General features: G+C 40.5%; 1 protein-coding gene across 1 annotated transcript in view; it reads right to left on the bottom strand.

Annotated features, from left to right (window-relative positions):
* Positions 1–10,260: 10,260 nt before the first annotated feature.
* TACR1 (tachykinin receptor 1) overlaps positions 10,261–25,351 on the bottom strand; it is a 194,664-nt gene continuing 179,573 nt past the window's right edge. Inside the window, exon 5 of the mRNA XM_072635248.1 lies at positions 10,261–21,725. Coding sequence (XP_072491349.1) covers positions 21,434–21,725 — 292 coding nt within the window. The 3' untranslated portion in view covers positions 10,261–21,433. The remainder of the gene's footprint in view (positions 21,726–25,351) is intronic.

Below are 25,351 nucleotides of genomic sequence, written 5' to 3'. Positions count from 1 at the left end.
GCCCTGCCCAGGTCAGGGTCTGGAAGTAGGTGAGCAGGAGGGCTCCCTCTTTGTCTGGTACATGATGGGATTGTAAGAGACTTTCAAGGAAATCTAGTCTAAACTAGATCTGAAAAAGAATATGCCCTTTTTCTTGATGGTTTCATTACTTTTACTTTTGAAGGCTCTTCAGGATAATGAGTGCTGGGATATTTGCCATTTCACTCATATTTTCCCATTAAAGTAACTGGGGGAAAAACTGTATTCACTTCAAGGATCCATGGGGAGGTCAATTGGATCAATAATGAGGTAGAAAAAGAAGAGATTAAAAGAGGAAGTGTGTCAACATCGGAGAGTTATGGTAGGCACTCAGAGACAGGTAGTGGAGGAGGTGAGAAAGGTTGCTTTTTTTTTTTTTGCTTTTTGTTTTTCCCAATTATCCTATACCAAGGAGATCAAACTGAAGGTCTAGTAGACTTTATAGAGTCTCCCCAGGAAAACTAGAATGTGTCAGGAAGATAAGTAGAAAGTTGAGGGAAGGGGAGGAGGGGGGAGAAAGGAGAGAAAAGAGGGAGGGAAAGAGGAAAGGAGAGGGGAAGGAAAGAGAAAGGGGAAGAGAGATAGAGACAGAGATAGAGAAAGAGAGAGACAGAGAGAGAGACAGATGGACAGACAGCCACAGAGAGAGAAAGACACAGAGAACATGTTCTAAATCGAACTTGTGGGGAAGGGCTTCTAATTTTTGTATTCGAGCCTGCAAATGATACCATGCTTTATAAACATCACTGGCAGTAAGGTTCGCTCAGTCAAGGATTTGCTTTATTTCCCTTGTTCTAATTGCTGCTGCCAGCGTGGTCCAGCAGGTCTGGGGCAGTTACGGGGCTCACAGAGCGAGGATGAAAAGACAGGAGGGACACAGCAGTCTGAACAAGCTGAGTTTATTCTAGACATACTGAGCCAACAGATCAGGGAGTCAGGGTGCTTAAATAGTAAAAAACCACAGGGGTAGTGATTGAGGCACAAGAACAGAACAGATCGTGATAAGTAGAATGGGAGGCCTCAAGGCCTCTTTATTGGAATGTTATCCTGTATAGCAGGGGCCCTGATTCCTTCCACACCTGAATTCAAGGATGTGCACCTGAGAACAATATATCACTTAACTTCTCAAGTCAGCTATCATTCTCCCTTGAAGGAGGGGAACTTCTTGATCAGGGGCTCTTTCAAACCCCTCAAGGTTCTGTACACTAATAACCTTTATTCTGTAATGCTTTGAATTGCACTCCTATAACTGGGGAGTCAGTCTCAGTATATTTTACATTGACACATTTATTATTCTGGGTTTTCTAGGTAGGAACTATGAGTCAAGGGATTGAGATCATCCCTCCATGTGTATCTGGGTTACTCATGACATGAGAGTCTCTGACTCAGGGATTATAGGATCACAGATTTAGAACTGGTACCTTAGAAGTCATCAAGCCCATCCCTTGTCATTTTATAGAGGAGATGTTGGAGCTCAGAAGTGAAGGCAGTTGTCAATGATCACCCAGATAATAAGTAGAAGAATCAAGATTTGACACTAGGTCCTCTGGCTCCAAATTCAGGATTTTCCCCATTGTCTCCTGCTATCTCATTAAGTTACAAAAGTTTCCAGCCGTTCCTTGTTAAAATAGAAACACCCAAACTCACACGACCTCTCCAGTACAAGGTTTCCATCTTTTTTGAACTGAGTAACTCTCTTTACATGAGGGAAAAATGCTGAAGGTTTTGTTTTGTCTTTAGCTAAGTGGACAGAGCTTGTCTTCATTTCAGTTTTCAAGGTTGCATAGGTCAAGTTTTCCTGTAACTTTTTTTTCACAAATTGGCATTTGTTATTTAAGTTTAAGAACAGATTATGAAGGGGCTGGGGGGGAACCTTAGGGAAGGGGGCAGAGTGAGGAGACAGGGAGACAAGAGCCTCTCCTCTCTGTCTGCTCTAGATGCAGTTGATCCTGATTTCTGAGCCTTAGTCCAGGACACACAATGGAGCACACAATAAAATGAAGTTACAGGGGGTACAGTTTTAGGAAACCATCAAGGGGTGGCCACAGGTACACATCCAACCAAAAGTGGGGCCTGGAACCCTCCTTGGGTCAGCAGCACCGCTTCCTTTTATGGAATTGAAGCATAGCCATATGATAAGTTCCATCCCACTCATTTCAGTTCTTATGAAACATTCTTATAAAGTCTTCGTGCTAAAGAATTCTTTCATTGCCTCTAACTTCTTGTATTTTACTTTGAATTTCTTTGAATGTCCATCTAACTTGTAGGCTGCCTGCTCCAGAGCTGTTATTCTCTCCTCAGTGAAAGTGATCTGATTCAGAGAAGGCTAAAGTACTGCACATTTCTTGTTTAAGTCCTTTAGGTTTCTGCTTATGTTTACTGTTATATCTTTCATTTCTAGATACTTCAAGGTAGTCAGTTTGTTCATCTTTTCCAGAAGTTCGTAGTTTTCAATGGTGGCTTTCAGTTTGCTGGTCAGGTACGTGGCCATTTTGGAGAACACGGCCTGGTACAGCCCCTTGATGTTCACGTTGGTGGGCTCTAGGGCCTCCTTGGCCATCTCCACTACTACATCATCTACACCAAGGGAAGAAGGAAGAAGAAAGGATGGAGGTCAGGATGGGGATGGGAGAAGAGAGGGAGAGGGGAGAGAAAAGAAAAAAGAAGAAGAAAAGGAATGAAAGGGAAGGGGAAGGGAGGGAGAAAGGAGAAGTGAGAAAAAGGGAAGGGTGAAATCTGAGAAGGAGATGAGGAAAGGGGCAAGGAGGAGGGGATGGCAAATCACTCTCAGGGCCCTGTGTCTCCTACCTTTCCTGTAATTCCTGAGGCAACACTTGTAATTAGATTATTTTCTTACTTAAAGAAAAGGAAATCTGGAAGACTGACCATCTGGGAAGAAGAAGTTTTTATCAGCCATAATCTGGTGCTCTTTGAAATGCTGGTTTTAAATCTTCCAGCTCTGGGTCTTTAAATGAAGGACACTTTAATTGACCACTGAAAATATTAGCCAAAAGACAAAAAGAAGAAACCCTAGACAGTCGTCTGGGCCTTATACTCCTACATTTGGAGTAAAAAAAAAAAAGCTGGGCTGAATTCTGACTTTTTCATTCACTGTGGAAGGAAAATTTGACCATATGTATCACTCACACTTGGGATGAGATTCATGACCCCAATTTTGCCGAAACATATTGCATTTAAAAAAAGCTGCATATGTGAAAGATGGCATATCAGTAAGCTAGCATTGTATATTTAGAAGATGCACTTAAAGAATTTAAGAGCCAGAGGTGAGAAGCATGATTGAGAATACTTAGAATGAGAGAAATGGAGGTAGAACAATCATTTCAGAGTATACTACAGACCACCTGGTCAGAAAGAACAAATGGATGAAGACTTTGGAAAACATTGAAAGCTGGCAAAGAAGCTTGATGGGACTTTTCGGTTACTCATACATATGCTAGAACTCTTTTTCTTTGAAAAGAGGGCAGCTTTTTTTGACTTGTTTTAATGATGATATCCTTCAAAAAAAAAGTATAGGAATCAACAAAAGAAAAAAATTATTCTGGATCTGATTCTCAGTGATGAGGAAATGACTCCTGGAGCAGAATGGAGAAGAACGTGGAAGACAAGTGACTACTTCACGTTTAGAATTTGTGATAGAGAAGAGAGGAAAGTCAGGCATAATCTGACATGCACCCTAGATTTTGGGAAACCAGATTTTAAAGCGTTCAGTAAAAGAATACACAGTGCCCTATGGACTAAAAATATAGTTTATCTACATTTTGGTCTCATTTTGTTCTTGGCAGGGGTAGGATGGAGACCTATAGATTAGTAGATAGCTGTACAGTTAGATGTATTTGAAACTGGTTGAATAACAAGACTTAAAAAGTAGTTATTAATGGTTCATTGTCAACTTGGAAAGAGATTTGCAGTGGACTAGTCCATTCAGGAATCTGTACTTGTTCTGTTTAACATTTTAAAAAATTAATAATATTCTAGCCCTTTATATTTGTCAGAGGTGAAGTTAAGCTATTTACTGTACCTGTGTACCTAAAGTCTGGAGACTGACTTGGGAGAGTTTCGAGATGTCAGAAATGCCACTCATTGTTTTAATGACAACTCAGCCCTATTTCATTTTTTGTTCTTGCCATTTTCCAGCCTTGCATTTCTTGATTTATTATGCCTCATACGAGCTATAACTCTAAAATAATGATCATTTGTATGTTGGCTGAAATGATTGAAGGGGGAAGGGACAATGTTGGAGGAGATGTGGAAAGAATTGGGACACTAATTCGCTATTGGTGAAACTGTGAACTTATACAACCATTTTGGAAAGCGATCTGGAATTATGCCCAGAGTCTGTACCCTTCGACCCAGAAATGCCACCACTAGGCCTGCTTGCCAAGATGATTGGGGAAAAAGGAAAAGAGCTAAGGTAGCAGCTCTCTTTGTGGTGACAAAGAACTGGAAATTGCAGGGATGCCCATCAGTTGGGGAAGGGCTGAACAATACCCTTGAACTCAGGGGAAACTTACCAAGAAGAATGTTTCCCGATCTTCAGCCAAAGCCCTCAGATCAGATTCAACGCAGTTCCAAAGAGAGATAGAAGGTAAGGCAGACCTTCTGTGTCACTCCCTCCCTCAGTTCTCTTCCTCTTTTGCCCCCTCAAATAGTTATGCTAAAAAATACCAAAGTGTAAATTTAGGAGTAGAGAAAAAAAATACATAGTTTCCCTTCAATCATGGCCCTAAAAATCCATGGGAAATGAGCAAATTAATGGAATGTCACCAGCCCCTGTCAAAGATGAGACTCCTTTCTGTGAATGAGGTGAAAGCTGAAAAATCATTTTTGCACTATTTCCCAAAAACCAAGCTGAGAACTTGGGTACAATGCAGCACTAATAGTTGGGATGAGAGCCAATCTACAGACCTGAAGTGAGACACAGGTTTCTAAGAACTTGGAAGAACCACAGTGCCTCTCATTTCTGGCTCCGGGGTCTCAAGTGGCTACAAAATTATCCTTCAATAAATCTCACTAAAATACACAAACATTCTGCTCAGGTCATCTTTGCTTCATTTTGACTTCTTTCAAAAAAGTCACCCGTTTAGAGAGTGTTTGCTGCTAAATGGTGGGAAAATGGACCAGAAAGTTTGACTACATCTTTGGAATGCCTAAACTAAACATCTTTGGAACACCTAAACTAAACACCTAAACCCATAAACTAAGTCAAATGACTTGAGAAAAGGCAGATTACAGATGTATCAAATTTTCTAAGGATAACTGTAGACATTCTAGAAGATCTTGATAGATTAGAACACTGCATGAAATGTAATGAGATGAAATTTACTGTGGATAAATTTGAAGACTTACACTTGGTTTCAATAAATTAACTTTACAAGCACAAGATGACAGGACCCTTTTTTTTAGGAATTTGAAAAAGTAGGGGTTTTAATGGACTGAATATTCAATATGAGTCAGCAGTAGTGCAGTATTAACCTACTTTGAGAGACAAAGTGTTTGGGACTAGGTTTAATACTAATTGTAATACTAAGTATTACTAATTACCAATACTATATATGTTCAGGAGGACTTTGCCCTTGTTAGGTTCCTCTGATGTATTGTTTTAAGTTTTGGTTACCACAAATCCAGGAGATGGCTATTAAGATAATGGAGAGCGTCAAGTTTCTTCCTTATAAGTATTGTATAATCATAGGATTCATAATAAACTCACATATGTGCATTCTTTTCAGATTTTAAAAATATTATCCTTCTAACATGGAGTGAATGTAGACAATGCAGATGCTATCCCCATTTTATAGCTGGGAAGACTGAGGTGCAGATAGTTAAAGGGACTTATCCAATATCACATCTAGTTAAGCATCAGGGCTGCTATCCAAGCTCAGGTCTTTTGACTCCAAAGCCAAGGCTTTTTCTACAACACCATTCAAGAGCAAGACCTTCCAGAAGGCTGGGATACTCATGAGCTAGAGAGAACTATGACAGTTCCCTAGTAGAAAAATCTCTCTTACCTCCAACCCTCACTATTCCTGGTATGGGACAATGACTCACCAAGGGATCAAGCCCTCTCTGAGACCCCAGAAACTATAGATCAGGGGCTTCCAGGGAACATTCATGGGATGCAAAGTAATCTGGTGAGTCCCCATAGCTAGGACAGAGAGAGGAGACTCTGGACTCAATGTCTGGGCCCCTGACCTCGACTACATTACATATACATAAAAATACACACATACATGGATATATACATATATATACATATATACACACAATATACATATATATATGTCTTTATGTATATATATGCTTTGGGACAGACCATTGATCTCATAGTATCAGTTGACTGAGGCTTCTGACAAGTACATCACATTTAAAACACATATACATACATATAAATACACATATATACATGAGATATATAAGATATAAAATATCTTTTATATATACATATATATAAAATATAAGACTATATATGTGTATACATGTGTACATACATATACATATACATATATATATATATGATATAAAATCTTCCTGCCCAATGAAGACATTGATTAATGTCAGGGAGTTTCCATCTCATGTCCCCTAGTTTAGAAATGTGGAGTATTGGAGCCAGAAGCCACTTTAGAAATTCTCCTATTCACTTGCTCAGTTAGAGGCCCAGAGAGAGAACAACTTGGCCAAGGTCTCACTGCTACTAAGTGAAGGAATCTGGACTGGAATTCAAGTCTCCTGACTGCAAGTTCAGGGCCATTTCTACTGCACCACAATATTCTCTGTTCTCCAATGATATGTGAGTCTAAACAATGCTTTCTTCTTAGGCCTTTGATGCTAAGTTAAACTGTGAGTGGGAAATTCTAGACCATTGACCAGTATGTGAACTTGCACTGACTACTGGGATGGAGCTAAGAGAAATAGCTTAGGCAAGAATTTCTCTGCAAATAGCTGCTCTGAATTGTCAGTCTGGGGGAAAAGAAAGTCATTCTAACCCAGATGGGACAGGGTTCAGTGGGACTTGATAGCTCCAGAATTTGTTTACAAATCTGGGGGAGTTTCAGCTTTGATTACTGACTTTGTAAGTTTACTTTGAAAAAGGAGACAAAGGAAGACAGAGGAAATTCTAGTGCTTCTTGCCATTAAGGGTGAAGGGAAACCATTTGATCTTCCTATACACAAGACACTAGCCTCATGAAGTAGCTAAAGTCTACCTTGTTTACCACTTGGTTCAAGTTACTTAACTCTCATCAATGCCTTTCTCCCCCTTTTAGGGGGTAGCATCACGGAGAGACTGAAAAAAACAGATTTAGAATCTAAAGATCTGGTTTTAAATTCCAGCCACATTACACCCTCAAAATTCTTTGGACCTTAGTTTCCTGATCTGTAAAATGAGAATAAGAAAACAAATTGTTTTCCTTAAAGGTTTCTTATGAGAAGAGCGCTTTAACTATCTAACTATGAGCTGCTAAGTATCTGGGTGGTACACTGAGCCTGAATCAGAAGGACTTGAATTCTAGCCTTAGACCTTTACTGGTTGTATGACTTTAGGAAAGTCATTTAACCACTATTTGCCTCAGTTTGCTCAAATTGTAAGATGGGATAATAATAGTACCAACTTCCCAGGGTTGTTGTAAAGCTAAAACGAAATATTAATTGTAAAGCACTTAGCACAGTGCCTGGACCAATGTAGGCTCTTAATAAATCTTTGCTCCTCTGTCAGGTAGGTTTTTAGCTTATGTGTCATTCTAGGACAGACTAGCTCTCACTTAGCACTAATTCCTAAAATATACAATGATATTACCCTAAGTTCTTACTCCTTTCAAAGGAATTCAGATATTTAGAGGGGCCTCTTGCAGCTTTCTCTGATGCTTCATCATGACATGAAAATGAACTTGAGTTTGTGAAGCTGAACAAGCTTTGGCAGGTCCTACTGAGCTGGAACAGCTTCATCAGGCCGACTGGCAGATTGCGTTTACCCTCTCTGAGAACCAGCATAGATAAATGGGGAAAGCTTGTCAGCTGGACTGAACTGGCCTCTAACCTGCAGATGGCCAGACAGCAGAGTTTAATTTCAAACGCAGGGAAATGGCTTGAGAGCAAGGAGGGATCTACACATATGTTCTAGGCTCCCTCCCCTAATAAGAGGACCCACTTTAGTGTGGTTGAACCTTAATTTATATATTTGTGGCTAGACAAAGAGTCAAACAGTGTAGTGTAGCAACAGGGGTAAGGTTCAGCAGTAACAGTGAGGCAAGGTTGTCTAGTGACATAAAGTCCGTTTATAGCAGGGCTTCTTGTGTTTGGGCTGTTGGTGCTTGCCCAGGCTTGGGACCATCAGTTCCAGAAGGTGAGTGCAAAGGATTGTTATGCCAAACTCAGAATACACTTGCTTGCTGGACCTAAGCTCTGGAAAACAGGATGTCTCCTAATAGCATCTTGACAAGCTCATGCCCAGAGTTCTGGCCACAAAGGGATGAATGTTGATTGGCCGCTGGGGTTCAGGAAGCCCTTTATAGAAGGGTTGTAATTTGCCTTAGTGAAGGCTATACCTCTTTGATGCTGAAGACCCTGGTTCCTTGAAATATTGACATAAATGTACCTATTGAAGATAAGATAAAACCTTCAAGAGTCAAGGAAATGAATGCTAAATAGTATAATGTCAGACGTGTGGTATACACTGGGAGAAGCATCATGTATGAGTGTTGGGGAGAACTCAGACCAGCATGCTTCAGATCCACACCTAACATCACAAACCATGCATTGCACACAGTAAGTACTTAGTACATTTTGTGGAAATGACACGTGAAAAAAAAAAAACATACACACACAAAACCATGGTGCCATTTCCAGTGTCCTTGACAGAATAACCTTGATCTTAGAGAAGACCAGGATAATCTGCCCTTTTTATACTTTCCTATAAATCAGGGAAAATGATAATTTCTGGCCTTCTTTGTGCTTACTGTCCCAATCCTGGACACTAGAACTTAAAAAATGTGTGTGTGTATACACATATAGACATATACGTATAGAAGGAGATGAGAGAAAAAGAGAGAGGAGAGGAAAGGGAAATACAGAAAGAGAGGAGAGAGAGAGAACAGAGGGAAAGAGAAAGAAGAGAGGAAAGGGGAAAAGACAAAGTGAAAGAGGAGAGAGAGGGGGAGATGGAGAGAGAGACAATGAGAGAGAAGAGAAGAGGGAGAGAGAAAAAAGGAGAAGAGAGGAGAGGAGAGGAGAGAAGAGGAGAGGAGAGGAGAGAGAGAGAGAGAAAAAGAGAGAGAGAGAGAGAGAGAGAGAGAGAGAGAGAGAGAGAGAGAGAGAGAGAGAAGTAGGCATGGGGGTCAGAACTCACTAGGGGCAATGATGTTTTCTGCTCTTCTCATGGTAGCTTTAATCCCACTCCCTCAATTCTGGGGAGGGCGTGGAGGTGGGGACACAAACTGCTGTAGAGAGCCTTTTCCTTTCCCTTCAGCTTCTTGTTCTTTCTCCCTTTCCTCTACTCTCTTTCATAGCAGACAAGACAAATTTCATACCTAAACAAGGATAGTCAGATTAAAAGGGGTATCAAGGGAAACTTTATAGGAGCTCATGAGACTCAGGGCTGGGAGTTCCTCAAAGACCATCTGTCATTTTACAGATGAGGAAACATCCAGAGCAGGAAGGAATATGGCTTGTCCAGAGTCACTAGGAAGTCTATAGTAGAATCATGATAAACTCAGATTTTCTGGCTCCAAATTCTGTAAGGTCAAAGAGATAGACTAGTAAGCCAGTTAGGCCTGGGAAAAATCTGATAATGGACCTGGTGGCTTGAGGGGAGCTGGGAAATCCGTTCTTGTGCTCCCTCCCCGACCCTGGTATAGTAGGGACTGGAGCAACATTCTAAAGTCTGATTATGGCACTCTTGGCCATAAATTCAATTTAAGAGATGACAAAGTGGTGACGGAGAGGTGGGGTCAACCTCTGAAAAATATGAAGTCTCTTTCCAGGTTATGTGCAATCTTTTGTAAGTTCTCTGCAGCATATGTTCTGGGAAAGTCTTTTAGGATATATTTCATCTACGCCAACTTTTCCTCTTTGGGTAATGACTTGTGGAGTCTGAATTACCTCCAATGGAAGCTGATTTATAAACATTCTTCCAACCAAATGAGAAAGGATATTTGGGGTTCCTGGTATCCTCTAGCTCTTCAAAGCTTACAGATAGACTGGCTACTCCAGCAGTTGTAACACACTCCACACTCATGGAATATCCATTTATTTATGAAAATATGTTTAGCCTTAACAGGAAACAGAATCAGCACTGTTCTTTTTTTTTCACACATACATTGCTATACTACAGGGGTAAGGAAGTTCTCCAACAATATTTATAGAAATTGACAAGACCAGAAAAGAGAGAGAAAGCATACCATAAAAGCCAACTGGACATCACACTGGGGTTATATTTAAAAGGATCACATATACTTCAATTGTCTCAGATTTGTGATTTCATTTACCTTAGTAGTCCCCTTACTGATACAGATTACAGCTCTCTAAGCCTTAGTACATGGTCTTTGTGAGCTTCTGTGGCTGAAAAAAAAATCACCATGTGCCCACTTCAGTACAAGTGTCTGTTAGTGTACCAGGCTAATTTTCAAATGGCAAAGACAGAATCCATCCTGAGTTCCTTCTTGTAGGCTTTCCTTCTTGGTGGCACATTGTAGAGCTTGTGTTCCACTGGCATTGTGTTCCAGAACTCAGGATTAGCTCTGAGCTGCAATGAAGCTTCTGAGGATGACTGAGCTAATCATTTGGCTCCAGTGAAATTTTGAGTGTTCCGCAGCTGTGACTGGAAGCAATCCTAATCATACTTGTTCACAGCCTCAGACTATGAAACAGGAAGCTTCTTTGTCCTTGTCAATACAATTCAAGCAAATTTGCTTTTCCAGGCAATTCCTTAATGGGCAAGCACAGGGTTCTTCTCCATTGAGGATCTGTTTTGACTTTGGAAAAAAAAATCTTTGCATACAACACATATTAAGAGATTAGAATTTACAAAGGTTCTCACAAAAACTAGCTGAGATGGAAGTTTCAAACATCAGTTGTTACAGCTGAAAAGGACCTGAAAGAAAACACAGCCAAACACTCTTATTTTACAGATGAGGAAGCAGAGGTGATAGAGAGGTGATAGTTTTCACAAGTTCACACTGGCAAAGTTGGGCATCAAACCCAGATCTCCTAACCACTTGTCCAGAACTCCTTCAATTACACTTTCTCACTCTCATCCTTTGGGCCAAGGCTACAGCTCCTATAGACTGTTGCTAGAACTCGGAAGCTGCTTTGTCAAAGTCTGATACATGGGAAGAATCAAATGTTTTCAAGTTCTGCTGTCATGACACAGGGCAGGCTGCTGAGCTAACCCAATTCTATTTATAGTCACCATCTTGGCTGAAATCAGCTTTACAAGGACCATTTGCACCCTAGGAACTAGTCACTTTATGAAAGACTGAGGCAGTGGTATTAAACTATCTCATGATAAGGAGACCATCATCCCTTGGACTGGAGATCTCAGGGGTAGCAGGTATAGCTTATAGGTGACCTCCCTCTCATTACTGGCATTTTAAACTAGGTATTGTGTAAGCATGCCCAGTTCAGGAGCCATTACACTTTCCAGGGGCCTATACAAATCACTTCAGCTCTGGGAATATGTCCAGTACAGGAACCCACAGTGGAAAAAACACTCTGAAGGATAAACACATCCTGGGGTTGGTTAAGTTCAAGTAATGTCCTGTTAGTAAGGGTATTCTTAACCTATTTTTAATCTTTGATGGTCTGATGAAGTGTATGGACTACTTCTCAGAATAATATTTTTAAATGTACAAAATACATCCGTTTCTAAAGGAAACCAATGGTTGTGGGAAATAAAGATGTAATTTTTTTTCTTGATTTCAAGTTCATGGATGCCCTGAAATATATCCATGGATACCAAGGAGTCATCAGAAGCTGGGTTAAGAATCCTACCTTACTTAAGCCTATTTAGCAGCAGATCCCTCGCCTGAAGAGCAGTCCTGATCTGCCTAGAGCAAATCCCTGGCATAGGTCATTGCATCCCTTGAGTTTGTGAGGGTCTTGGGGCTAGAACAAACTGCGCAGAGAAGCTATGACTTAAGGTCATTTAGAAATTTTTTTCTCCCTAGGAATACTTCAGTTAAGCCCATCAGGAAATCTGACATGACTGTGCTTTGTTTGAGTTAAACTACAGGAATCCTCTGAATCCAAGACTAAGACATTAGTGGAACCTAGTTAAGCCACACAAGTAAGAACAGCTAAATGCTCTACTACCCAGGTGCTTTTGCCAGGATGGTAGAATATTGCCTTCACCATTCAGGCAAATGCATGAGGAGACATTTTGCTGAAACATTTAAAGAGAAGAAAGGGCAGTAACCATTGCCAAAGGATGGCCCCAACCCTGTCTCTTTTGGACAGAATTAATTTAACAGAAGAGTGAGAAGCTGACCTACATAAACCTTTGTCTCATGGAGAAAGACGCAGTTGCAATTGTGTGGGTAGCCTAGGGATTTTTCCTTTACTAGGATATTCTGTATTCTCTGCAGACATGTGATCCCATTGGGAAGATAGCTATGTGGGGAGTGGTTAGCATTTGTGGTGTGTCCCTAACAAAGTGCCCAATATAATATGGCTGTGCTTGCTACCCATATCAGACAAGTCACCCGGTTTACTGGAAGAGTAAGTCTAGGGTGACACATTAGGCTTTCTATCTGTAAGAGTGATTGATCTGAGACTGTGCCATTCCCCTAGGGGTATGTTAAAGAACTCAGGTTTTGTACTCCTGTGTTGGGAATCATTCAATTGTAACATCAGTTGCAAATCAGTGGTTTCCTGTGGCCAGGGGGGTAACAGAGAAAAGAGTAGACAGACTGAAAAGAAGAGGGATGGTGAGTCCAGGTTAGCATGAATTCAATATATACATACATACTCAATACATACATATACACACATGTGTGGGCATATGCACACACATATATAACACATGTACATATATGTATGCTTGTGCATATGCATATTTTTGATGTTTTGTGCAGTTGTTTTGGTTGTATCCAATTCTTTGTGACCCTATTTGGGACTTTCTTGGCAAAGATACTAGAGTGGTTTGCCATTTCCTTCTCCAATTCATTTTACAGATGAGGAAAGAAGATTAAGTGACTTGTCCAGGGACATATAGCTAGTGAGTGTCTGGGGTCAGATTTGAACTCAGGTCTTCTGACTCTAGGTCTAGTGTTCTGTCCACTGTACCACCTAACTGCCCAATACACACACACACACACACACATATGTATATGAATTTGTGTATGTGTGTGAACATTTATATGCATATATATCCATCTGAATTACTTTGTCCTGAGCTCACTGTCAAGGTGATCTGATAAACTGGGAATGTTTCATTCCCTGCCTTGCCCTTATATTATCCTATTTCCCTAAATGACTCTCAGCTGAAACAAACAAATGCACAACCCTGATACTTTTTCCCAGAGGAAGGAAGGAAGGTTTGGAGACGGGAGCATTAATTAGAAGCAAATTCTGATATCCAAAGATAAAGTTTGACAAATATGAGAGAAAAATCGTGGGAGAAGTGATTCATTCAAGGCTATGAAGTTTAAACTGTTCTCGGTGCATCAGGAATTCCTCATACCAAACCCAACACAAAACACTGATCCACTGATCCTGGTTTCTTCTATAATTGGGTAGCTAGTAAGGAGAAAAAGTTGCTGATTTGAAACAAGTTAGCTGAAGGATAACAACCACAGGATAAAAAGATCTGCTTGGGCTCACATGCCTTTATCACTTTCTAACAGCATGTAATCAACTAGCTCTCAACAGCCACTGAGATTGTATTAATGAACTGCTTGCTGATTCCTGCAGCCAAGCCATGATCTTACCTTGGCTAACACATATATAAGCAGAACCCTGACTCATGAATTTGTTATATTAAAGGTTGTTTTGTTTTAATGATGATGCATTTTTGGCATAGGAGCTTATGACTGCATCGTAGGGCTTAAAGTCATTTAGCTCATTGCATGGCAAGGCAGGAATCTCCTCTACACATCAGGCTCATCAGTCTTCACTGGATTTGAGAGTACTCTGATTCTGCTGTTCACTTACCTTAGGCAAGTCACATCACCTGTCTAGGCTCCATTTTCCTCATACATAAAATGAGGAGTTGGACAGAGTAACCTCTGAGGTCCCTTCTAGCTCCAGCTCTATGATCCTATTTCTTTCCAAGGTAAAACTACTCTACTTTTGAACAGCTCTAATAATGAGAACATTTTTCCATGTTGAAATTTGCCACTGCAATTGGTTCTTTTTAATCATAGTCCTAGCCCTGTCCTTTAGAGCTAATCCAACTGTATCTAATTTCATTTCACACCTAGTTCACTTGGTTGGATCCCACTCTTAATCTGAGGCTACTTCCAACACCCTCTGTCACTTACAGGTGCTTCCTTCCATTACGAAAAATCTTTCTTTTTTGACTAGATGAAAGAAATCATCCTCTGCCTTATTTCTTACCTAGCCTTAATCACTAAATAGGCATTACCTCAGTCAAATTGAAAGCCGAGAAAGACCTTAGCTGAAAAAGGTCAAGGTCTCCCACTGCATCATAGGCCATCTCCAGTCATCCTGATGTGTACCTGGCCACTGAACCCAGATGGCTCTGGAGGAGAAAGTGAGGCTGGTGACTTTGCACAGCCCTACCTCACCTAAATCCAATTCATGTGCATGCCATGGCATCATCTATCTGATGTCATGGTCCTCTTCGAGGATGAATGACAAACAGCAACAATGCTTACAGGTATAAACAGTAACTTTCAGCACACTGCTCACCTTTCTGCCTTCTGAATTTCCTAGGTCCTTATTCCTTACAATCCATATTGCTTCATTTCATGATTGGGGGAGAGTAGCAGTGAATATGGAACTAGGGGACACAAATGATTTCTTTCTGAGGGAAGAAGGAAGTAGGGAGTTGATGGTTTATTTTTCAGGTACTTAGATTTTCTTTTTAGAATAGTAGAATCCTCAAGTGCTGGAGCTGGAAGGAAGGTACTAAACTAAATTCATCCAACCTTCTCATTTTACATTTGGGAGCCAAAGGCTAAGAGACTTTCTTTAAGGTCCTACAGTCTAGTAAGTAGAAGAATCAGGACTTAAGAATAACTAACAATTTCACAGCCTTATAGGCTTTGCCTGTGTTGTGTTGTTGACGCCTCACTATCCTCTTGTGAGATAGCCTAGGATTTGAAATCCTCAAATTGCAGATGGGGCAATGGATGATCCAAGCAGTTAAGTGATTTCCCTCACATTATGCAATTAAAAATGTGAGAGCTGTTATTTGACCCCTCACCTTCATATTCCAAATCCACAGTGCTTTCTATACATCATAGGCACCTCGTAGGTTTTCTCACGTATCTCCCTAGCTTTAAGCTCAGTAGGCAGGATTTCTGTTTGGTACTGTTTATGTGTGATCTGCATTATATAACAATTCAGAACAGAAGACTCTAGTGGAGGGGGATGGAATCCTCAAAGATTTGTTTCTAATACATGGTACTTTGGAAAACTGCCCACTCTCTCTGTAAGTAGCCTGTAGGGAGCAGCAAAGGTTGTATGGAGTCAGTAAAATGTAAAGGGTGGAACTGGAAAAATGAAAAAAAGAACACAAAGCAGTTTGATGAGAAATACATTTGAGGTCTCATATCCAGAGTTTTCTGTTCTACAGCAAAACTAGATAAAAGCCCTGTTCCCTGAATGGCATCTAATAAGTCTCACTTCCTTGCAGTTTCCAGCCTTGTGCTCCAACTTATACAAAGGCTAAGAACCCTATGGGACAGTTTCCATGTTATGAGTTAAAGAAATGGAATTGCATCAGGCTGAAAGCAACAGAAAAGCAGTAGCCAAATGGCTCTGGGACATCTTAGAATCTTTTACTCACTGATGCTGCTTTAAGAGGGGGGTGTGTGTATGTGGAAACAGGGAAAGACATAGGGTTTTAACCTTTTATAATGAGAATAAAGCCCACTTAATGTAAAGTCATAGTCATCTGGCATATGTACACTCTGACCATATTCCTTATTCTAAAGATAAGTAAGCCAGGGGAAAGCTGGCTAAGACTTACTGACGTGGTATGTGAAAGCACAGCACAGAGGATAGACCTGAGTTCAAGTCTCATCTCTGTATATATGTACATACTTAGCTGTATGATCATGGACAAGTCCTTTGATCTCTTTGAGGCTCAGTTTTCTCATCTTTAAAATAAGGGGGTTAGTTTAGGTGGTTTCTGAGGTCACTTCTAGCTTGGAATCTATGATCCTCTCTGAAACCATTTCTGGATCTGAAATCTGAAAAAAAAAGATTTGGAATTTTTAGTGAACTGCAGCGTTCAATGAGCCAATAGTTTGACAGCAGCAAAGAAAGCCAATGACATTTTGAGCTGTATTAACAAGAAGATGATAGTGGGAGCAAGGGAACCCCAATATTCTTGATCCCAGTCAGATGACATATATAATAGAGTGTTTAGTTCTAGGTGCCTTATTTTAAGAAGGACATTGACAAGCTAGTGCACATCCTGTGGAGGATGATGGGGATAGTGAGGACATTGTAAACTACACTATCTGAAGATTGGCTGACGGTCCTGAAATGCTTGACTTGAAGAAGTTATAACTTTGGCAAGGGGAAGTGGAGAGAGATCATAGCTGTACACATATTCCATCCACAAAGGATGGAACAGTGAGGTAGCATTTGATTTATTCTACTTGACCCCAGAAGTCAGAAATAGGAACAATGGGTGGAAACTGAAGATAGGAATATTGAGATTTCATATAACACTAAATTTCCAAACAAACTGAACAACCCCAAAGTAGATGATAGCTCCTTGAGGGCAGGGGTTGCCTTTTACCTTTCTTTGTTCTTTTTCATATATGTGTTTGACTCTATGACAAAGACAATAGTGACAATAAACATTGACAAGTTGCCTAACGGCACACAGCACATGCTTGGTGCTCAGAGATAAAAAGACAAAAATGAAAGAGCCCCTGACCTCAAGGAGCTTATATTCTATTGGGAGGAATATGTCATGTAGACATATATGCATAATTCATGGCAGGTATTTGTGGGAGCTGGGGAAATGAACAAGTACTCTAAGAATATTTGAGAAAGAGTAGATACTCACAGGTGGAAAGAGCTTGGTAGATCTGTATAGGCTTGACAAAGGAAGTGGCATTTAAGATGAGCCTTAAAGGAAAATGAGTATTCTAAAAGGTAGAGATGAGGAGAAAGCACAGAGGAGGTAATGGGAAGGAATGGCTCATGTGAGTAGACAAGAGATGGCATATTGATTTCTGGGAAGAGCCAGTGCTCCAGTTTGATTGAAATGTAAAGCATATGTTGAGGATGGTCTGGGATGGAATGGGAGGAATAATATGAGACAAGATAGGACGTTGTAAGCTCTAAATGCCAAATTGGAAATGACTATTGGCTATTTTTGCATTTGTATGCAAATTTTCATATAGTAGATTATTGAACTGATCTGAATCATACAGGAACCAAAAGATTTTTGAACAGCATTGAGAACTCACCTGAGGTTAAGCATGAGTCTATTGTATGGTTAACATGGAGTTACAGGACATGAGGAATACTAGGCAGCCCAAGAATGGAAATGGAAAAATTACAATTATCACAATTGGCAAAATGGAATTGGCTTGGGACCAAACAGAGCAATTCTAATTACTTTTCCAGATGATAGTGCTTGAGGCACTTGAAGGCTGTTATTCTGATCCTCCTAGAAACTGAACTTTAGTCTGACTACTTCCCCAAATCATGGTTACTCTGAATTCTTTTTCTTCACCCTTCCTTTTGGACTCATCTAATAAAGGGTCCAAAATTAGACTTATTAAGTCTGATAAGACTGTTCTTTCTTCTGTTACCATATTTGGCAATGAAACAATGCTGGACCCAGTTTGGCTATGTTGTTAGGTAGCGATAGGGAGGCTGATCCTTTAATATATGATTCTCAAGGAGTGACTCTGGAATTGACCAGACACTCCCCTAAGGGGTAAATGAGTTAGAGAATTTCAAGGGGATGATACTAAAGGCTTATGTTTCTGTTATTTGAGCCATTGGCCAAATCCTTTAAAAATGGGTTTTGGGCTTTCAAGTTTCATCCACTTTTCATTTGATTCATTTTATTCATCTGTTCTCTCTTCTCAGTGCCCTAAGACCCTATCTTTGTTTTCCTGTCCCAGCCTTCCATGATATACTCCTATTGTGCAAATATATGTCCTTATTACCCTTCCTTCTTCACTCAGTTCCCTGCCCTGTGCCCCCTACTTTTTATCTCCAGTGTAGGCATGTGTTAGAGCTGCCTATACTCACAGATTTTGACCCAAAAGCTGTCTTATAGATTTAGTACAAGCTCCTCACTTTGCAGATGAGAAAGCTGAGGTCTTGAGTGGTTATGTGACTTGCCCAAGGTCACACAGGTAATAATGGTAGAGTTGGGTGGAATTTGAACTGAGATCTTCTGATTTCTAGTTCATGGGTTTTTTTTGTTTGTTTAGTTTTGTTATGTTATACCATACTATCAGCATGTCAGGGATATCAAAATCTACTAATGGCTCTGGGGCCCCACAAGACCTAAGACTAACGTGTGGCAGTATTAGCCCACCTGTGTTATCCCTTTATCACTACCAATATAAAATGTGCACCTGTGAGCTGAGTACCTAGGAAGACATAGCCCCATATTGCTTTCCTGGTTAGGGATTCTTCTACTTTACGCAAACACCCCCAGCATTAAATCCTAGGAATTAAATGCATTATGGATGGTAATATAGTGGAGACATAATATCTGTAACTCTCAAAAATCTGAAAAAGAAAAGAAGCTTCATTATGTCTTTCCTTTGTAACTGCTTATCTCAAAGGGATGGAGCAATATTCATCATGAAAGTCACCACAAAAGCTAGGAGATGGCTGGCAGATTGCTGGAGCCAAAGAAGCTAATTTCAAAGAGTTTCTGAACATAGTTTCTTCATTTGATATATCTCAATGGCAAGCAGCATAGATAGCATCACTAACATGGCCAGTTGCTTTGTATATGCTTTTTCTTTCCCAGAAAGTCCTAGTGAGTGATGAAGTTCCACATGGATTCACATGCAAACTTAATCCCCCAAGAAACACACAACTAGTTGGAGCAGGATCCAGATGTTTTTTTCTCTCCCTGGCTGCTAGTAAAGAGAGATGGTGAGGCCTTTGGGAGTGCGGGGAGAGCCTGCTGCATGCTAGAGTCAGGAGTAGGGCTGGGAGGTCCATGATGAAAGCTTGGTTTCCTAAAGGCTAATAATAGCAAGAGATTGAGTTTCATGAATGACAGTTTCCATTTTTGAGATGACCACCAAGTCTCTGGGAGGGGAATGTAGTAAAACAGCTTTTTTTCAGGAATCACATCAGATGTGTTTATTTACATGTGGCTCCTGCAAGAGCCACCTCTCCAGAGAAGGAAAAACCAAGCTGCTTATCAGTAACTGGATTTTCCTCTATTACTCTCCTCTTCTTGAGAACTCCATCACAGATGAGAATTTTTTTTTAAACAGAACAATTATAAAATCATAGGATGCCAGAGATAGAAGGGACCATTGAATACAGATCATCCACTGGAAGGGACCTTGGAGATCAACCAGTCCCACATTTCTTTGTTCTTCATATTAATAAATGTAGCCAAGGCATCTGGAGGCATGGAAAAAATTGGGTTAATGGTTATAGTGGGGTTGGGGCCCAGAATGCCAACAACTCCCACAGACTCTAAGATGCCTGCATTCATCCCAGTCTTCTTTGTTCCTAGGTAATTATTTCCATGTTCCTAGTTTTCCCAAGTTACTGACCCCTCACCTCACTGAGAGGTCATCTGTACGCTGTACTGTGCTGTCTGTATACTGACTTCTGTATTTGTTGCACTCCTTCAGAGGCTGTCAAATGATCCCCAGGTTCACTGGTTTTGGTTCCTGGCACCTACTGCTCTTTGTACTCTGGCCTATTGGGTTATCCATGTTCAACTGGACTGTTAAGTCTTGTTTTGACCATACCTTTATTAGGTTGATAGTGATGTTCAGCTGTGGACCCTGAAATATTCCCTCCCAATGACAAAGGAGGAAACAGAGGCCCACAGTGGTATAACAACTTGTTCAAAGTTATTTAGTTTATCAAATATTTTTGGCTAAATCATAAAGTCATGGAATGTTAGAGCAAGAGGGACCTTGGAAGATAGAATATGGAATGTCAGATGTGTGTCTGTTCTGGACATGGAACAGAAAGTCAGTGTTGGAAAAGATCAGACAGGTCATTTAATTCCAACTCCCTTTTGTTGTAGAGGGGTGGAAGCTGAAGTCCAGAGAAGTGAAAAGATTTGTCCCAGGCAACACAATTCATCAAGTATTTTTGAACAGGTTGGACCACTGAATCACAAAAACATGAGCGCTGTTGATAACTTAGAAAATACGATATGAGATCTGGATAGGCTCTTATAGACCAACTAATTCAATACCCTTTGATTTCACAAAGTAGGAAACTGAGGCTCAAAGAGAAGTGATCTGCCTGAGGTTACTTAGTTTGCTGTAAAGTTTAGCCTCTTGACTCCTGGTTCCTGACAGATGTTAGATTGTGCTAATGGAGCAATCCTATTGAAACTGATTGAGGGCAGTGACCCAGAAAAGACGTCATAGAAGAACCTGATGATGCCAATTCAAGGCTGGCTGAACTGATTGAATTGATGGGCTATTAGGAACTCCTTGCAGACCTTCATTTTCTCCATTATGATCATCATTTCTGGCATCTCCAATGTTCCTTTTCCCATTTACCTCTCTGAGTAAAGAGCAACATGGAGTCAGTTGTCTGGAGGAAGGACAATTTCACATGATAATTGTGAATGAACGTGCAGGAGTGATTTATCATTTCTCCTGTCCACCTGTGTTTTCTTCAGTGTTATTCATTAACTTCTATATAGAATCTTATATCTGCAAGGGATGTTAGAGAATGTTTTCATCTAACTCTCTTATGGAATGGACCAGGGGACCGAGGTTCATAATATTAAATGATCTTCCTAAGTTCATGTAATCCATTAGTGGCAGAAGCTGACTAGAAAGAGGTTCCCAGATCCAGTGACCTTTCACTTCCTCATGTCATTACTTTCCACAGGTCCCATCCTTGGGGAATGTCTGATGCTCTTCAGATCATGAATGTCATACCTGTCTGAAATGAAATAAAAATGGAAAAAAAAGAAGATGGTGACAGGGGTGCACCTTGGTGAATATGCTCATGAAGGCCTGGGGTGAAGGTGGAAGGCAGCAATTTTTGGTTAGCTGCCCCATTTGGTCCAGGTTTAAGAGAGAGTGTTGGAGTAGCAGCTAAAGCTTTCAGACATGGTCTTGGAATTACTTCGTGAGGAACCATTGGAAGTGAGATCCAGGGATAAGCGTTTGGCCTTAGAACCATCTTCCAGCTCATCCTCATTGGCCCCAACAACTGAAGAGACAGTAGTCTCAATTCTGTTGACCTTATACATACTGCCTTGGGTTTGCAGATAGCGGGTGGACTTCATTTCAAGACCCTCATATTCGGTAGCATTGATGAATGGACAGCATCGGAAGGCGTGCTTAAAGCCAATTCGAAATCTGCCAAGGAAATAAACCCAATTCAATTAAACAAATATTTAGGAAGCAACCTTAATAACAGAAACATCAGACTAGTCTCCATGCAAAAGCAAAAAGAAAATTGTCCTAGCTCTCAAAGAATTAACATTCTATTGGGGGCTACAGCATCATACACAATACCTTAAAAGCAAATACAATAATAATACAGAATAATTATGAGAGGGAGATAATACTAATAATTGGATGGGGGGGAGTTAGGAAAGGCTCATGTAGCAGATGCCACCTGAGACATTCTTTAGAGGAAAATAGGGATTCTCCCAGTAAGAGGGGAGGAAGAAATTTATTTCAGATTGGGGGGGGGGGAGGAACATTTATACAAAGCCATGGATTTGGTGTATCATTGTGTATGGAGCTAGCAGGTCAGTTTAACCAGTACAAGAAGGGAAGTAATATGAAAGAGAAATTTTAAAGAAAAGTGGGAGCCAGATTGTGGAGATCATTGAATGCCTGGTTAAGGAATTTATATTTTATATTAGAGGAAATAGGAATTAATTGAAAAATATTGAGTGAGGTGAGTAACGAGGTCAGATAATAAGCCGAAAGAGTGATCACGCCAAGGCTGGCATTTTGATTCTATGATCTCATGACCCTTTGTTTAGATTACCTCTAAGGTCTCTTTCCCAGACTAAATTTATTACCACATGATCCCAAGTTTACCTTCTGCTGACTTCTAGTGACATGTATACCTACTAACTTTTTGGCACTTTATCACATACTTCCTGTATTTATTGCTGTCTTGGAGGCAGCATCATCCAGTGGAAGAAACACTGACTTAGGGTCAAAGTATATGAGTTTGAAACTTGGCTCTGTCACTCACTACATGAGTGACTTTGGGAAAGTTACTGATAAATGCACCTCAGATTATAATCAGAGAATTTCAAATTGGGAAGCAGATTAGTGATCATCCAATCTAGTCCTTTTACAGGTGAGGACACTGAGGCCCTGGATGGGGAAATAATTCACAAAAGGTCACCCAGTAGTAAGTAGCAGAACTGGGATTTGAACTCTCATCCCCTGACTCGAAATCCATTCACTACTAAACAATTATACTCTCTTTCATGTTAAGTTCTTTGTGAGTAGGGACTGGTTCAGTCTTTGTGCTTCTATTCTCAGCATTTAGAACAGTGCCTTGCCTACTGGAAGCTCTTAGTAAATACTTGGCGATTGATTTCTCTGTCAGCTAGAAGTTATTTAGGGTTAGGCAGCATGTCCCACTCTCTCCTATTCCCTTCACAGCGTCTGCACAAAGTAGATGCTCAATATTTGTTGGTTTACCAGCTGATTCTCACACAAAAAGTGTAGGTTTGAAAGTCAAGTTGATTAGGATCTATTTTCATTCAGTCCTTTTTCAGTTGTGCCTTATTCTTCATGACCCCCATTTGGAGTTTTCTTGGCAAAGATAATGGACTGGTTTGCCATTTCTTTCTCCAGCTCATTTTACAGATGAGGAAAACTGAGACAAAAAGGGTGAAACGATTTGCATAGGTTCCTAAAGCTAGTCAGGGTCTGAGGCCAGATTTGAACTCAGGAAGACTCATCTTTCTGACCTCAGGCCAAGCGTTCTATCCATTGCAACATCCAACATGGCATTTAAATTTCAGGCCCCAAAGCAGAACCTCTAAATAGGCATCATGGTCACCAGAATTGTGCACTCAGGCATTTTCTCTAGCTGTTCTCCATGCCTCGAATGCTCTCTCTCTTCTGTTCCACCTACTGACCTCCCTGGCTTCTTCAAATCCCAACTAAAACCTCATCTTTCATTGGAAGCCTTTTTCCAACCCCCCCCTCAATTCTAATGCCTTTCCTCTGCTAATTATTTCCTATTTATCATATATATATGTATATATATATACATATACATATTTTGCTTTGTATAGATTTATTACATGTTCTTTCCCTCATTATATTGTGAGATCCTTGAGGACAGGGATTAGCTTTTGCCTCTGTTTGTATCTCCAGTGCTTAGCACAATGACTGGCACATAATAGGTGCTAAATAAATATTTATTGATAGATTTATTGATTGATGGGTCCACTTAATTCTCTGGGCCCAGAAGAACTATATGCTTTTTTGGGAGTTTAGGGTGATAGTGGTGTTAGTGGTGGAAAAAAAGACTATAATGTTTAAGGACTGAAGCAGGAATGGAGAGATGGTACTAATGGGGTGTTTGGGTTCCTGTGCTTGGACTCCAATTCTAAAATCATACTTCTCTTTAAAACTCACATTTTTCTCTAGCCTCAAAACACTATTTCAGGCAGTCTCCCTCCAGCTCAAAAACAGCCTGCCACAGCAAGAGCCATTATCTCCCTTCCTGCCACAGTAGCCAACTGGACCTATTGAATTTATCACTTAGAGCCAGCTGCATACTGACTGAACTGGCTGTGTACTGGGTCATAACAATATTTACTACTCACTGACCAATCATATGTATTCTATACTTAGATGTATGTATACTCCCTTTTCATTTATCTTGTCTAACAAGACATTGATGAGAGCAGCCTGATTTTCCCTGGTTAGCCCTGACCATTGGTTGACTTAGTGATATTTCAGGCCTAAAACCATATCTCCATGTAGCCCCTCCTTGGGCTATTTCCTGATGAATTTTGGGTAAAATGCCTGCCCAGTAGATATTGAATGTGTATGTTCCTTTGAGAACTAACTACTCCTTAACCACTCCCTAATCCCACCCCAAAGCACCTAGTTAGCATACTTGGCACATCTTACTATGGAATAATAAGATATAACCTTTATCTCTAACTCCTTTAAATTGCGTGTTTCTTAAGAACTCTTGCTCGCTCAAAAGCATAATAACAGACTTTTTTTTTGCCTGCTTGATTTAAGATTGCTTGAGTCCAGTGAATTCTTTCCAGACTAGGTAGCTAGGGATCTCTAGTGGTTCCTGCACCTTTCCTGACCCTCATTAGTACATGGGGTCATTTGACTAAAGGGGGGTATAGTATAATGTAGTGGCTCACAATTCAAGTAATAACAGAAAATAGCTGCTTTGGTGTAGGGTAGGGCTGTGCTTTGTCCTTTGTTCTTGAAGAGGACCATGACATTGGGGAGACAATGACATGACTTGCAATTGACTTTGATTTGAGGGAGCAAAGGCTGTGCAAAGTCACCAGCCTCATTTTCTCTTTCAGAGCCAACTGGGTCCAGTGGGCAGATATTGATCAGGATAACTGGAGATGACCCAGGATGCAGAGGAGGGTAGGGACATATGCTGTAAGAAAATAGTTATGGCTGAAATGAGATGAAAATATGCATGTCTAAAATGTCAAAATAATAATGAGTCATACTGTGGGAAAGGAGAAACAAGGCTGACCTTGAAGTCAGAAGGCCCTGCCCTTAAGACCTGGCTCGGATACATATGGACTGTATGACTCTGGGCTAGGAACTTGGTGCCCCAGGCATTATTTCAAGCAGCCAATCATAGAAGAGTCTCTGCCCTGCACCCACAGAAGGATTTCCTGTTTCAGAAATGACCTGCATTGTTGAAATCACAAATCTGGCCTAGGAAAAAAAATGTTCCTATTTTCATTGCATTGCATTCCTTTCTTTATAACCTGTGAGGTGGATAAAAC

This window comes from Notamacropus eugenii, chromosome 1, assembly GCF_028372415.1.
Source record: "Notamacropus eugenii isolate mMacEug1 chromosome 1, mMacEug1.pri_v2, whole genome shotgun sequence".
In the NCBI taxonomy this organism is placed as follows: domain Eukaryota; kingdom Metazoa; phylum Chordata; class Mammalia; order Diprotodontia; family Macropodidae; genus Notamacropus; species Notamacropus eugenii.
Note: the sequence above shows the minus strand (reverse complement) of the source record. Positions and strands in the feature narration are given on the sequence as shown.